Raw genomic sequence first — 13,378 nt, 5'->3', positions numbered from 1 at the left:
TTCCCTCTGCTTTTTGTGTGTCTTTTTATGAAGGTTGTCTAGTGCCGCCTCAAAATGCAAAGAAATAAACCTTTAAACTTTTGAAGATAGAGAAATCTATTTATTCCTCTGTTACTCCTGCAGAAGATCTTGTACCAAAGAAGCACCTTGTCCCCTGGTAATTGACTAAAATGTTCTGTTTGTTTGATGCCGATTCGCACATTATTAGCATATGTTTGAGTTATGAACACCACCACTCGCAAGACTGTTTTTCTTCAGGTTATGTTTTAATGAGGAAGTATGAAAGTCAACTCCCCCTTTAGAGGTCTCTATGTGTTATTTGTTGTCTTTATGAATGTTTAAAACTGATAACTGAGTTATATCTCCCACTGCCATAACTTTTCTCATAAAAAGCACGTTCAAATGATGCTCCACATAAGAAATGTGGGAGTTGAACTTTGGTGACAAGGTAGTATAATATAACAAGACAGCAGTTGGGTCCAGAATAATTTGGACAGCGACACAGTTTTCATCATTTTAGTTCTGGCATTTTACATTTCAGGCTTAAATACATCCATCCATCCATTTTCTACCATTTGCTCGTAATGCGGGGTCGTGGGGGGTCCTGGAGCCTAACCCAGCTGGCTTAAACACAATTGAAAGTAATTCAAGTCCTAAACTCTTTGACTTCTAGCAATGTGGCCATCATTAACCTCAAAATAAAAAGCAAAACACTGTATGTGGCCTGATTGACTATTTGCTAAAAGGACACATCATCATGTGCATCAGTAGAGAAAAATCTGCCGGCATACATTAGAAGCTTTAAAGTATTGACTGTGCATCTGTGTATCTTATCTTCTAGGTAAACAGACTTGACAGAGAGCTTGTTTATTATGCGCCAGCCCTCATAATCTGAATACGAATACCTCATAAATTAGATATATGTAGTTTAATTTTACAGATAGTTTTGCATTACTATTCCATTACAGGTAAGTGGGCTGTGATATTCATTGGACGTTTATTCCAATTATTTCAGTTCACCTAATGAGTGTGTGTGCAACATCTGGAATGATGTCAGTGTTAGGGATGGAGACATAAAATGAGCAAAAGACAAAAACAAACAAGGTTTATGGTTGTCCTCTGTAGTAATAGTCTGTCTCCGCAGTCTTGGTTAATTAGTTAATTAATTAATTAAAAAGTTAATCAATTAATAAAGTTAGTTAATTACATTAAAGTGGGAGACCTTATTGTCACAATTCGCGTTAAATTGCCCCTTTTTCATCAGAGGTTATTGTCTTCACACTCTATTCCCCCTTTTAAACGTTTCTCCGCTCCGTGTTTTCAAAGCGACCGCGTGACGTCACACGCAAGCAGTGGATGCGGAAGTAGCACGCAGTTAATCTGTAGTAGATTTTAGGCAGGTGTTTGCGATCGTCACAAGTCACAGCTTCAGGCTCGAGATGTTGAAGGCGGTTATTTTAATTGGAGGCCCGCAGAAAGGTAGCAATATATTTAATCTCCGTGTTGTTGTCGGAGTCGATGTTGTGTTGTCAAAGCGAATCAGCGCTGCTAAAGCTAATGGTCGCGTTAAGCTTGTTTACATCACTGACGTGGCATAATGAGGGTACGTCAGACAAACAAAGGCAGCTGTCATCGATCCATAATAATGTCTCAGACTATAATACCAAATTATTACATGTAGTTATATAGATAAGTGTTAGAATGTTTGTCTGTGGCTCACTGCATCCAGTAAATTATTTAGAGTGAGTAAAGGAAGGACAGCCTGATATTCATTCATTCATTCATGAGATTTTGTTTCAAAGCCCAGATGTATTTAACAATCAACAGAAAATAAACAAAGGAATCGTCTTATTGAGAGACTGGATAGGTGATGTTGATATATTTCTGTGAAATTGAAGAGCACTCTGCTGTCAGAATATTTGTTAATGTGACGTTCACTTGTACCCAACAACATGTAGTACCGCATTTAAAAAATATTATGCCATTCAAATACATACTGTAACAGTAAATGTAGTGTACTGGTCTAGATTGCAATGTCATTCATGAGTAACCGCCTGTACTGTTCACAGGCACAAGGTTCAGGCCGCTGTCATTTGAAGTCCCTAAACCCTTGTTTCCGGTGGCTGGTGTTCCCATGCTGCAGCACCACATCGAAGCATGCGTCAAGGTGACTGTCAACGCAAAATCTGCAGTGAACAGCTAAGAAAGATGTTATAGGTTGTATTCATAAACATGTAGCAGCCCGACTAGGTAACTAAACTAGTAAACAACTTTGATTTAGTTGAGGAATGTGTCGGTGCCAGTGTAAACCTGAGAATAGCCTTAAATGAAAATGGCCCATCCCATCAATTACCATGCTTTGTGTTACAGGTACCAAATATGAAGGAGATTCTGCTCATCGGCTTTTATCAGCCAAACGAAGAACTGAACAGATTCTTGTCCAATGCACAGCAAGAGTTCAAGATTTCCATTAGGTAAATCTAAGTGTGAATCGTTACTTTCATGGCTTGTTTTGCACATGTACAGACAGTACAGTCATGACTTACTGTGTCTGTAGCAACATATTGTCTTAATTCAACTTAAACGTAAGTGTTTTGGTGCTGTAGTGAACCAGCACTGCTGAATGACTGATTGCTCCTCCTGACTCCAGGTATTTGCAGGAGTATGCGGCCCTGGGCACTGGAGGGGGCATCTATCACTTCAGGGATCAGATTGTCTCCGGTGGTCCAGAAGCGTTCTTTGTTCTGAATGCGGATGTCTGCTCAGCTTTTCCTCTCAAAGAGATGCTCAGCTTCCAGAAAGAACACGGAGAACCCAACAGCTGTGTTATTCTGGGGACAACGGTTAGATTTAATCACACCTAATTAATCATTTTGTTTGTTGTGCTTTGGGTTCATTTTACTTAAGAAATAAAAATAGTATCAAATGTCTTTTTTTTATTACGCTTTAAAATTTTCAACTATCTTAGCAATGACTCTCAATCTCATTTTTTGTTATCAGGCAAACAGAAAGCAATCCATGAATTATGGATGTATTGTTGAAAATGAAGAAACGAATGAGGTATAACCTTCTTGTCTTTATTTTCATCACTGTTAATATTGGAATCATAACTTTGTCTAATTTATTTATTCTTTTTTTTTTAAATGTAGGTTTTGCATTATGTGGAAAAGCCCAGCACGTTTGTGAGTGACATCATCAACTGTGGTATATACCTCTTCAACCCCGACATCTTTCAGCACATCGGAACCGTCTTCCAGAAGAATCAGCAGGACATGCTGCTGTGAGTTGAAACACTCTCTCTGCTCCGGAGTGCACGTGTACAACATTTTCTCCATTTCTTTCCTTCATTTGCTTTTTTTCATTTTCCTCCCTTCTCTGATCCCTGCCATGATTTCTGTTTCCCCACACATTCATCAGATATCCATATGATGGGTAAGTTGGTCAGGCTGCACGTTGTGACTACAGTATGTAGTATAATGTGAGCCGTAGAATCATAAGACGTGGTGAAGCTGAGATTGCACATGATGCTTTGTGAATGCTGCTTGGGCCACTTTACTAGTTAAATATACACAGATGGGCTTTTTGTATTATATATTATTCTTGAAAATAAGAAGATTGCACTTTATATTAGGAATTGAATTACACTTTTCTAGAACATCTTGACTGTTGTGTGTTTGTTAAATGCTGCTCACCTTACCAGTGCTGCTCACAGTACCAGCATGTCTGAGACTCATTAATCAGCATCTTACGTCATAGTTGTTTCATCTGTGCAAAATGAAAAGCAAAAGGGACCATATGCTATCTGTGCAGTGGGTTGAGTAAAATTGTTTACCATTCGGGTACAGTATGTGATCCGTTTGTCACACCTTGCTATTGGCCTCACAGCCTGGCACAGGACAGGTTTTTCCTTTTTTAGCTTTTGCAATCATTTTATAGATGGCATTTGTCAGGTTAATTAGCCTAACGGGTGCTGGGAGGCAGAGATTTTTCATAAATTCTGCAATTAGTACCTTTTTATTGCTTCGGCATTTGTTCTTTACATAGTTCCTCTAGTTTAGCTGCAGTACTTTCCCATTTACTTGCTGAATTGTCCCAAATCTGATCTTTGTAAGTGACTCAGTTCAGATTCTTCACCAGGAAATCTGAACAAGCCAAATTTACAGTATAGTAAACCAGCTGTGGGGCGCTTTATGAAATATGATGATATATTAGAATTAATTGCTAGAGTTTTAATGTTGTTTTGTGTTTTGTTGTCAACCCGTCCTATCTTAGTTCTGTTTTGCACATGGAGCTGGACAGATGGGAGTTAGTGGGTGTGTGTGTTTGATGGTGAACCGTTTTTTAGTGGTGTTGTGTTTCGTTAGTTGCTCTGTTGGTTAGATACCATTCTGATCCCAGCCTAAATGGGTAAAACCGGACCCCTGTTGACACACTGAAGCTAAAGCACCTGAGATCCATATAGTGTGTGCATGGTTAGGGAAAAACTTTAAAGTTTAAACTAGTTTAGGATTTGTCAGTTGTGGTGTAGTAGAACTAACATCTGGCAAGACAAGGACACCTTTGCAAATATACTAGTAAAGGTCAAACCACAGTGTGCATAATTCACCTACTAAACATCAGCAGCACTTAAATCAAAAACTAGGCACTGAATCAGCAAAACTGTTCACCACACTAGAGTTGCTTGATAAGTGTTATACTGCAAACTCTCTGTGGGACTGCTTTGCCTCAAACCACATCCCCCTCTTTTTGGCGAAACTTCGATTATGGGTGCAATCCTTTAGATATTCTTTTCATCAATATTCAACACTCCGTTTCATCTTGGGGCTCTCACAATGCACTGTGCCAGAGACCCTGATTAATATGGAACACGTAGACTCTTCCACTTAGGTTCTGGATCACTACTAGGTAATCAGCCTCGGCTTCAACCCAGCACTGACACCTTTAAAGTTAGTAGCAGCGATGCATTTCAAGTGCGTGTTCTCGTTCTCATTCGTTCTGCGGCCTGATTTGTGCGGCATCGCATTTATGTTTTTCTTTGGCACTTTGGAAACCAGGAGGCAATGGAGCCGTTGATTAGTTTTGCACCAAAGTAAATGTTAGAGGAGTCTCAACAAACAGTTGAGCAGTTCAGGCGTGATTGTAACTTTTTTTCCTTTGTAGTTTTTAGTCCAATGAGACAAAAATATATAAAACCCATAATCCTGACTGCTTTTCCTGTAAAGAATCAAGGATCCACCGTGGACAGGGTTGACGTGTAGCCACATAGACATCATTGACACCAGCTGCATGAGCCTGACTGAGCAGTGGCTTCAAACCCAGGCCTTTAACTATAAAAACCAAAAAACATTCTGTACTTGTGAGTTTGGACTTCAGTATATCTGCAGCTCATGATGGCGAATCCTCAGCTGCCTTGTTGTATTATCACCGTTTAGGTCATTGTACATTACACATGAAAATGGTTCCACAATACAGGATCTTACTTATCATCACACCTAAGATTGAGCTCAGTCAATGCATCCTATTTTTCACACTATGATTCATAACTTTGTCTGGGCTGTTTCTTTTGGCACGGTATTTTCTTAAACGAGCCCCCCTGGACCTATTCGTAACTTGGTACCATAAACTGAGCGTGTCTCTTGCAGAGAGGAGCCGACCAACGGCTGGCACAGAGCGGAGGCCATCAGGCTGGAGCAGGACATTTTTACTGCACTGGCAGGACAGGGCAAGCTCTATGTGTATAAAACCCTCAGCTTCTGGAGCCAGATTAAATCTGCAGGGTGAGTGAACGTGATAAATGCAGACTCGTTCATCAGGACATAAATTAGTCATTCCAATATGTGCTGTCAAAAGCCAGAGGAGAGGATGAACCTTGAACGCAGCATTTAAATGTTCTAGACAGTAAATTCCACAGATTTAGTCACGCTTAATATATTAAAAATAAAGTATAACTGAGCTCCTGTCTTTCCTCAGGTCTGCAATTTATGCAAGTCGGTTGTACCTTAACCAATATCATACATCCCATCCTGAACGACTGGCTTCAAATAAGGAGGGAGGGCCCAAAATAAGCGGTAAGCTGCATTAACCTCCTGTAGCTTCAGTCCTTGAATTGACAAACACAAACTTTATGTATACTCCTCATTTCCCCAGGTAATGTCTATATTCATCCTACCGCCAATATTGACCCCACTGCCATGGTAGGAGTTCTTCCATAATGTTTTGCTCTTAACTCCGTACACATACTGATGGAAATCTTATGAAGTAGATGTTCTGTTATTGGGAATAAGTAAGATACAGATCTGCTCATTACGCGGTGTCACCGGTATTAGTTTACCGGGTGTTTAATGGTGCTGAGGTTGTGCGGCGGTTATCACTTAAGGTTCTTTTCACATGCAGCTGGGTCCTAACGTCTCCATCGGCACCGGAGTGACTATCGGCGCTGGAGTCCGAGTTCGGGAATCCATCATTCTCCATGGTGCGACTCTGCAGGTGAATATGCAGCAGTGTGTTTGTTTTATTTTTCTCCAGACTCTTAGTGGAGTGGAGTGCACTGAACCTCATTAGCTTGAAACAATAATGATTGAAGGTATATATTTAGTCAAATAATTCAGCAACATGCTGAAAAAAGTAACTTCCCTCACATTGCACAACATCAACATCAAACTTGGAATTAAATTGAACCTCAGAGTAATCGAGTTGAAGGAAAACGTATCTGCCCATGTCCCGTCAGTGGCATCCCAACGTTTTATTACTAACATTATCCACACTTCACCAATGACTTCCCTGAAATGTTGGGTTTTTTTTAAGCTCTACTGTCAAACCAAAAATATTGTTGCCTATGTCTCTCACAAAGATGTCATTTTTAACGATTTGGAGTCTGGTGTAATTTAATCCAATGTCTTCTGTGATGACTGTGTATCTCTAAAATAAATTTAGGCCATGGCTGACTTATTGACTTTTATTGCATATTGCCCAGAAGGACAATTTGTTAAACGAGGTGCGCTTCCATATAAACAACTCCTGTTTTTCTCTGCAGGAATCCGATGTCCGCCGTTGTTTCACATGTAGTAACGGTTCAGTACAGCATATCTGCAGCAGAGACCTCAATCCCTTTGATGCTTCAAAGACTTCTCTGCTAAATATTTAAAAGGTCTCAAGGAGTTTTTTTTTGTCATACTGTGTTTTTTTTTCCCCTCTAGGACCACAGCTGTGTTTTGAACAGCATTGTGGGATGGGATAGCACCATCGGCAAGTGGGCGAGAGTGGAAGGGACCCCGAGTGACCCAAACCCCAATGATCCATACGCAAAAATGGACAGCGAGACCCTTTTCAGAGACGGGAAACTTACGCCCTCAATTACGATTCTCGGTAAGGCTGCTCTGCCCTCAAGTGGGACAGAATGTTCAGATTATGCTCCCAGAAGTGAAAGCAAATGGAAGAATGAGGGAAATGCTTCCAGTTTCCAAATGGTGCTTGCTTAGTGTTTACTCCCAGGGCCGGGCTGGTCCAAGCTGTTGTCTGGAGCTGTTGTCTGCATACATTTGCCCCACGTTTCCTAGCAATAAGTGGACAATGTGGCCTAATAAAAAAGGAACGATTGCAGGGAATCTTTATTATCCGTCTCCATGTTTAGTTTTTGGTGCTTAATGTTGTGTGTAAAAACGGTGCATTCAGTACTGAAGTTTATTATTGCTTTTGCACACATAAAAATGTGAAATGCATCATGCCATGTGTGCTTGAAATGAGATTTCTAAGTCATATCTTAGACTAAACACAGGCCTTGCTTTATCTCCCCAGGTTGTAATGTCACCATCCCCTCCGAGGTGATTATACTCAACTCCATTGTCCTCCCACATAAAGACCTCAACCGCAGCTTTAAAAACCAAATTATTCTCTAGTCAATCTCCCTCAAGTTTGTGTCCAGTTACTGTCACCGCTGAAGGATGCGGCCGGACGCACGCCGGCACTGCCCCAGAGTTACTGTATATAGGATGTCAAAACTGAAGATATGGGACATTCATTAAATAGTTTTGAAAGATAGATTTTTATATATTTGTCCTCAAGTCTTTATGCATCATTGGGCGTCAGCAGCATTAGACACGAGCTAATCACGCTTGTTGATTCACCTTGAAAAATGCTGTCACGCTAGAAGTTTTTATTGCTTTTTTATTAACTTTACCGAACTGTAAAATAAATACTGACATGAGGATATGATTTAAAAAAAACCTTCACAGAGGACGGTACTGCTTCTCAAGGGCGTCTTGGTGAACTTCTGTCTTGTTACTTTAGAGGGAGAAGTATTGGTAAATAAAAATCACTGGCTACTGAATGTGGTTAATTTAGAGGGGTGATTATTTGTGTGGAGCGCTGATTAAAATTTTTTACCATCGCCATTGTTCGTCTCAAAAATTGACTAGCACCAAAATAAATCAGCGGGCTCGAGATTAACGTCGCAATCAAGTGGCGTTGCCTTTTAAAATGGGAACTCAGCAGGGGGCCTGGAGACTAACGCACAAGCAAGACGAGCAGCCGCTTAAATGGTGCATCTGCAATCACTGGAGGAGCTGTTCCAAGTTATGGATGCGGCACATTAACATTTACTTATTAAGCCCTCCAGCACTCATGATCACTTCTGCACTTTTGTTCCAATTATTGCCACCAGAGTGTCTATTAAGAAGCGATTTGAATTGTGATACAGGGGCTGCGGCATGATACATTTTAATGCCCTCAAATGAAGGGGAAAAAACAAGTTGATGTACATTGATTGTGTTCTTGATTAGTTGAATTCATGTTTCATGCGTAGCCTTTTGTGTACATTTCTTTTTGTTTTTGATCCTGCTGCCCCACTGCTATACAAAATCTTGCCAGGCTCGAGGCCCATAACAGTGTTTTAATTTGCCCATAGAGATATATTAGATATATTAATACTTGTTAAAAATAGTAAAACACAACATGTGAGATGGTTTCTTTTATCCGTGGAGCTAGAGGTTGAGTTAGACACTGAAACTGCAGGTCTTCTGTGAATGACGCATGGGCAAATCCCGGCAGTATTAGTGTGCGGAAGGTCTCCTGTGGCCGGATGCATTCAGGCTGCAGCAATCTCAGAGGACACGTGCTGTGGTTCTCTTTGGATTAGAGGGCAACAGGTAATTAGAATAGGAGAAGAGGGCCCGGAGTTACAGCAGCTGAGGGGTAGTTATTGTTCACAGGGCATTTCAGCTGTTGCCAGTGTTTTACGTGTTACAGTAGGTCTAGATGGGGTTTAATCAAACCATTTGCTTCTGCGGTAAAATGCAAAAGAAGAGTAGAAGAAGAACTTTGTGTGGAAGCTAATTATTGTAAAGTAAAAAGAAATCTAAATGTCTTCCAGGATAACAGTAAATATAGGTAAATGTAATTAATGAATTCATTTCAAGGACTGTGATCAGGTTGTTCTGGCTAAAGTCTCAGAGTGACAGAAAAGTCTCACTCTGTGTTGAGATGTATAATATATGTTGCGACACAAAGAGTGAGACGCTACGGTACATATAGACACCCGAGGCCCTCTCCAAATAGAATATGAAGGCCATAGAATACAGGAGTCCACTTTGCTCAGCGTTACAAATACGCACTCTCTCCAGCAGCTTCCCGAGGTACAAGTCTGTAAAGTCGCTCAGAGAGTACGTGAAGGGGAGCAGGCACGGAAGGAGGTCAAACATTTTAACAGCTGTCATGAAAAAAGGAAAACACCTTCCTACATCTCTACACATTGTATTTCTCATTCCAAGAGAGGCGGCGTAGGATGAGTTGAGCTGTTATGGCGAATAATTTGGAAGAAAGTCAATAAACTGGTGATGATGAGACTGATTATACTGTACAAGTGGGATTTTGAATAGAGACACTGATCCAGCTGTGCTCAGCAGTAAACACATGCATCATTCAGACATTATAATATGATTTATCTATGCATTTTTCTAAAGTCTAAAGTTGTGTCCAACCAATTGACACACAGGGACTATTATCACCTCTAAAGGACAAAGCGCTGCACATATAAAAGAATGAGGACAACGTAATCAGCTTCAGAGGTCATCGTCTCCTCTCAGCTGCCGGCTGCTGTGTGTGGAGGTGGTTTGGTGGAGCCGGCTGACTGTGGGCAAAGGTCCAGGGATGTTTCCAGCTGAGAGCACAGGTGGAGGCTGTGCGAGGATGACGCCTAACAGGGGAACTGACAAATGAGCTGTCAAATGGAAACTGACACCTCACACTTGCTCAAATTCATGCGGTAAAGAAAAAGAGCATCGGCTGTCATGCATCACCGGCGAATGCTAATGTTTTGCTAAACTGCGCTCCCGAAACATCAAAGGCAGCCGGCTCCCCAAAGAGGTGTAGAGCAGGCTGTTTTGTTCCGCACTCAGCAGATGTGCTGTGTTCCAGAAATGTTAAGTCGGAGCTTTTGACTTCTGACTTTGATAAATGCATCGTAATGCTCCGTGAAGCGGGGACGCCAAGCAGACAACAAATTTGTCTCAACCCGGAGGAATTTTAGTCTCACTGATGTCGCGAAACATGATGGCACATGTTGTCAGCGCGGTGCAGATATGTGTTTTAACTCGGTTCAGCTCCATAAACTATTGGTGGAGCTGACGTTCACCTAAAAACCCAAGTTTGCTTTAATCCATCAGGTTTGTGTTACTGCACGTGTTCTCTCGCTCAACTTACTGGAACTTGGAAGTACCTGAGTTCAGAGGGAGAATCTGCCAAGGTGAAATGTTTTACATATGAAAATGTAAACAACTGTAAGAAAAGGAAAAGAGCAGCCTAATATACTGTACAAGTAATATTAATCATATCTGTCTGGTCTTGAACCACAGCTAAGCACAACCTGCTTATTTGAAGCACCCCAGGGCTCTGTGTCGGGCTTCTGTGAGGCAGCGCTGACATGTTTTTGTTTAAATGTTGTGTCTGATATTGGCGTTGTGCGATTATACGTACGGAACAACCTCCGTCTGGCTTTGAATGCAGCCTTAGTTACAGCGGGAACAGACGTTCACACAGCTTGAGTTCAGTTGTCGTCCATTTGTGGCCTGTGTGTCCTCGCTCTGGCAGGTTGAATCCTAACGAGCTAAGCCCAGTTTGGATTCCCACATTGAAAAAAGTCTTAGTTCCACTTCTCAGCAGAGTAAACTTTTATAAATTTGGCTCTTCTCTCGCTGGTCAAACACGTCTTAGCACAGGATTTAAGACAAACAGTGTGTGAAACTAAGGGCTAAGATACTGAAGCACAAGAAACACATCTAAATATATAAGTTATTCATTTGTATATAATACTTTAATAATACTTTGACCTGATCTTGCTGAGAAATCAGCTGGGATTCCTTTAACAAATAAATCCTTCTCTACATGGATCAGTTAAATGTAGCACATCGTGTTATTGGAACATGCATCATTTGGCACATTCATGCAAATGAAGGAGCTGTTTTGTATTTATGCCTCTGATTCTTTGTTTTATGCTCCAGTCAACTACAACATTTGACTTTTTTTAACTTCATAATTTATGTGGTGTGCCACGTTTGTTTCCATCCTCAGAGATTCAGTCTCAGCAGTGCACAGGTCAACGTTTATGTCTAATTACTTCAATTCTACACATCCCTTCTTCAATTTAATGATTATGTTGGTGCAAAACCAATACTCATAAATGTCTGACCAAAGAAAAAGTAAACATTTCAGTAATTAATCACAAAGGGTATTTAGTATTTGTCTTTTGTAAAAGGCCAAAGCACATATTCCAGTTTACTGCTCTTGTGCAGAGTCACTGTTTCCCCTCGTGGCCCAAATAAGCCTGTGGAGGCTCCCGTCCATCGTTCAGTTACACACTGTTTTCATGCTTGTTACAAAGAAAACCCACATCAGCTCCATCTAGGGCCGGAAAGCACAACAGGGCGCCCGCGCCTGAGCCTGAGCCTTCCCTCGGGTTAAACATCCTCAACCCATCCGCGTGTGCGTGAATGATGCAAGTGCTCAGCTATGAAGCAGCAAACATCCCGCTGCGATGCAGTGCGGCGATGATAAAACGACACGCGTCAGTGAAGGGTGAGTGATGTGGCCGTTCTGCAGCCACCGCTTCTCCGATTTACCCGGCCGTATATTTCGGTTTTAATAAACAGATCTTAAACGGGTCAGTCCGCTGTAAATCCACTGCAGTCTAATTATTTGAGCAACATAAATATAGGAACACTGAGTTTGCCTGAAGCCCCACCTGTTGCTCACTCACTCATTTTATCCACATCCACCTGATTTTGGGCACATTTCAGCTTCTACTTAAGGACGTCTCCCCATTCAGCTGATTTCATCAGTGGCTCTTTGTGTTTCTTGAGCTCCAGCTCAGCATTTCGAGTAGTCCCGAAATCTTAAACCACTTCAGTGAACTGATCATACAGAGGAGGAAAGCACTACACAGGCAACATGCGTGAGGAGTGAGAGAGCAGCGTTTATGTTTTTAATTTCAGAATGTATGTCTGGTGTGTGTGTGCGTGTGTGTGTGTGTGTGTGTGCGTGTGTGTGTGTGTGTGTGTGTGTGTGTTTGTGTGTGTGTGTGTGTGTGTGTGTGACAGTGACAGTGTTCTGGTTACTGAGTATAGATTGAACCTAGAATCTGAATATGCTTAATTCAGACATGCACAATTTCTTGACATTAAGGTTGTTTCTATTAATTTGTCCAGATGTGAGCTCTTTCTCATAGTTTTGTTGTCTTTGTAAAAGACAAGGCGGAGTTAGCACACGGACACTTATGAGCAACCACTGGTAGTTTGCTGGAGAGCAGAGGGGTCAAGGATGCACATAGAGCGGAGTGAAGCCTTGATAATGTGGGGTTTGGAGAGCTCCTTGATTTATGCAGTGGGGTGGATGGTCCAAATGCGTCCTCCTGCAATATTTATTAGACACGGACACCATCACTCTGCATTCTGAATGCAATAGCAGTGGCTGGACAGAACACCATGCATTTCATTGCCTAACACGGGGCTGTCGCAAACTAATGGAGGACGGCAGTGTGATTATTTGCATCATTTCCATAAGCGCGTAACTTTGTGCATTTTGTGCATCTGAGATGAAAGTGTCTAAGAAACTCTCTCTGTCCTGGGGGGATGTTTGCTTCTGCTGCGCTGGCAGCGGCCGTCAGACACCCCCTGCATTAAAATAGACTTATGTATATTGATGTCTTGTCAAAGTGTAGTTATGTTCGCCAACGCGCCGGCTTCCCTTGCTCTCTCCGCTGGTTGGAACAGACCACACATTGTGCAGTCGGTGGACGTTCTGCACGGTTGCCTACCGGCATCAGTTATTGCTTTTTTTTGTTGGATGTCTACATTTATAATGGCACAAAGGCTAAATACCCTTGTTTGCA

The 13,378-nt window shown here is 41.6% G+C and overlaps 1 protein-coding gene across 2 annotated transcripts; it reads left to right on the top strand.

The window, feature by feature from the left end:
• The first annotated feature begins 1,322 nt into the window (after positions 1-1,322).
• Positions 1,323-8,390, top strand: gmppaa (GDP-mannose pyrophosphorylase Aa). Of its 2 annotated transcripts, XM_055505173.1 has the most exons (13): positions 1,323-1,479; positions 2,070-2,167; positions 2,371-2,474; positions 2,651-2,843; positions 3,001-3,060; positions 3,150-3,280; positions 3,418-3,432; positions 5,643-5,777; positions 5,971-6,068; positions 6,148-6,194; positions 6,394-6,486; positions 7,197-7,365; positions 7,795-8,390. In XM_055505173.1, exons 1-13 carry the CDS (start codon positions 1,440-1,442, stop codon positions 7,893-7,895), a joined length of 1,284 nt encoding a protein of 427 aa, XP_055361148.1. In that variant the 5' UTR covers positions 1,323-1,439; the 3' UTR covers positions 7,896-8,390. The 2 variants fall into 2 exon arrangements, with proteins under 2 accessions (XP_055361148.1, XP_028992736.1); XM_029136903.3 differs by lacking the exon at positions 3,418-3,432.
• Positions 8,391-13,378: the final 4,988 nt, after the last annotated feature.

Source organism: Betta splendens, chromosome 21 (genome assembly GCF_900634795.4).
Source record: "Betta splendens chromosome 21, fBetSpl5.4, whole genome shotgun sequence".
Classification (NCBI taxonomy): Eukaryota; Metazoa; Chordata; class Actinopteri; order Anabantiformes; family Osphronemidae; genus Betta; species Betta splendens.
Note: the sequence above shows the minus strand (reverse complement) of the source record. Positions and strands in the feature narration are given on the sequence as shown.

What these genes read in the sequence shown, in the direction of transcription:
- gmppaa (XM_055505173.1), top strand. Translation starts at nt 1,440, where the DNA reads ATGTTGAAGGCGGTTATTTTAATTGGAGGCCCGCAGAAAG. An exon ending in AAAATGAAGAAACGAATGAG is followed by an intron (nt 3,061 to 3,149) that starts GTATAACCTTCT and finishes TTTTAAATGTAG; the next exon opens with GTTTTGCATTATGTGGAAAA. An exon ending in AGCCAGATTAAATCTGCAGG is followed by an intron (nt 5,778 to 5,970) that starts GTGAGTGAACGT and finishes GTCTTTCCTCAG; the next exon opens with GTCTGCAATTTATGCAAGTC.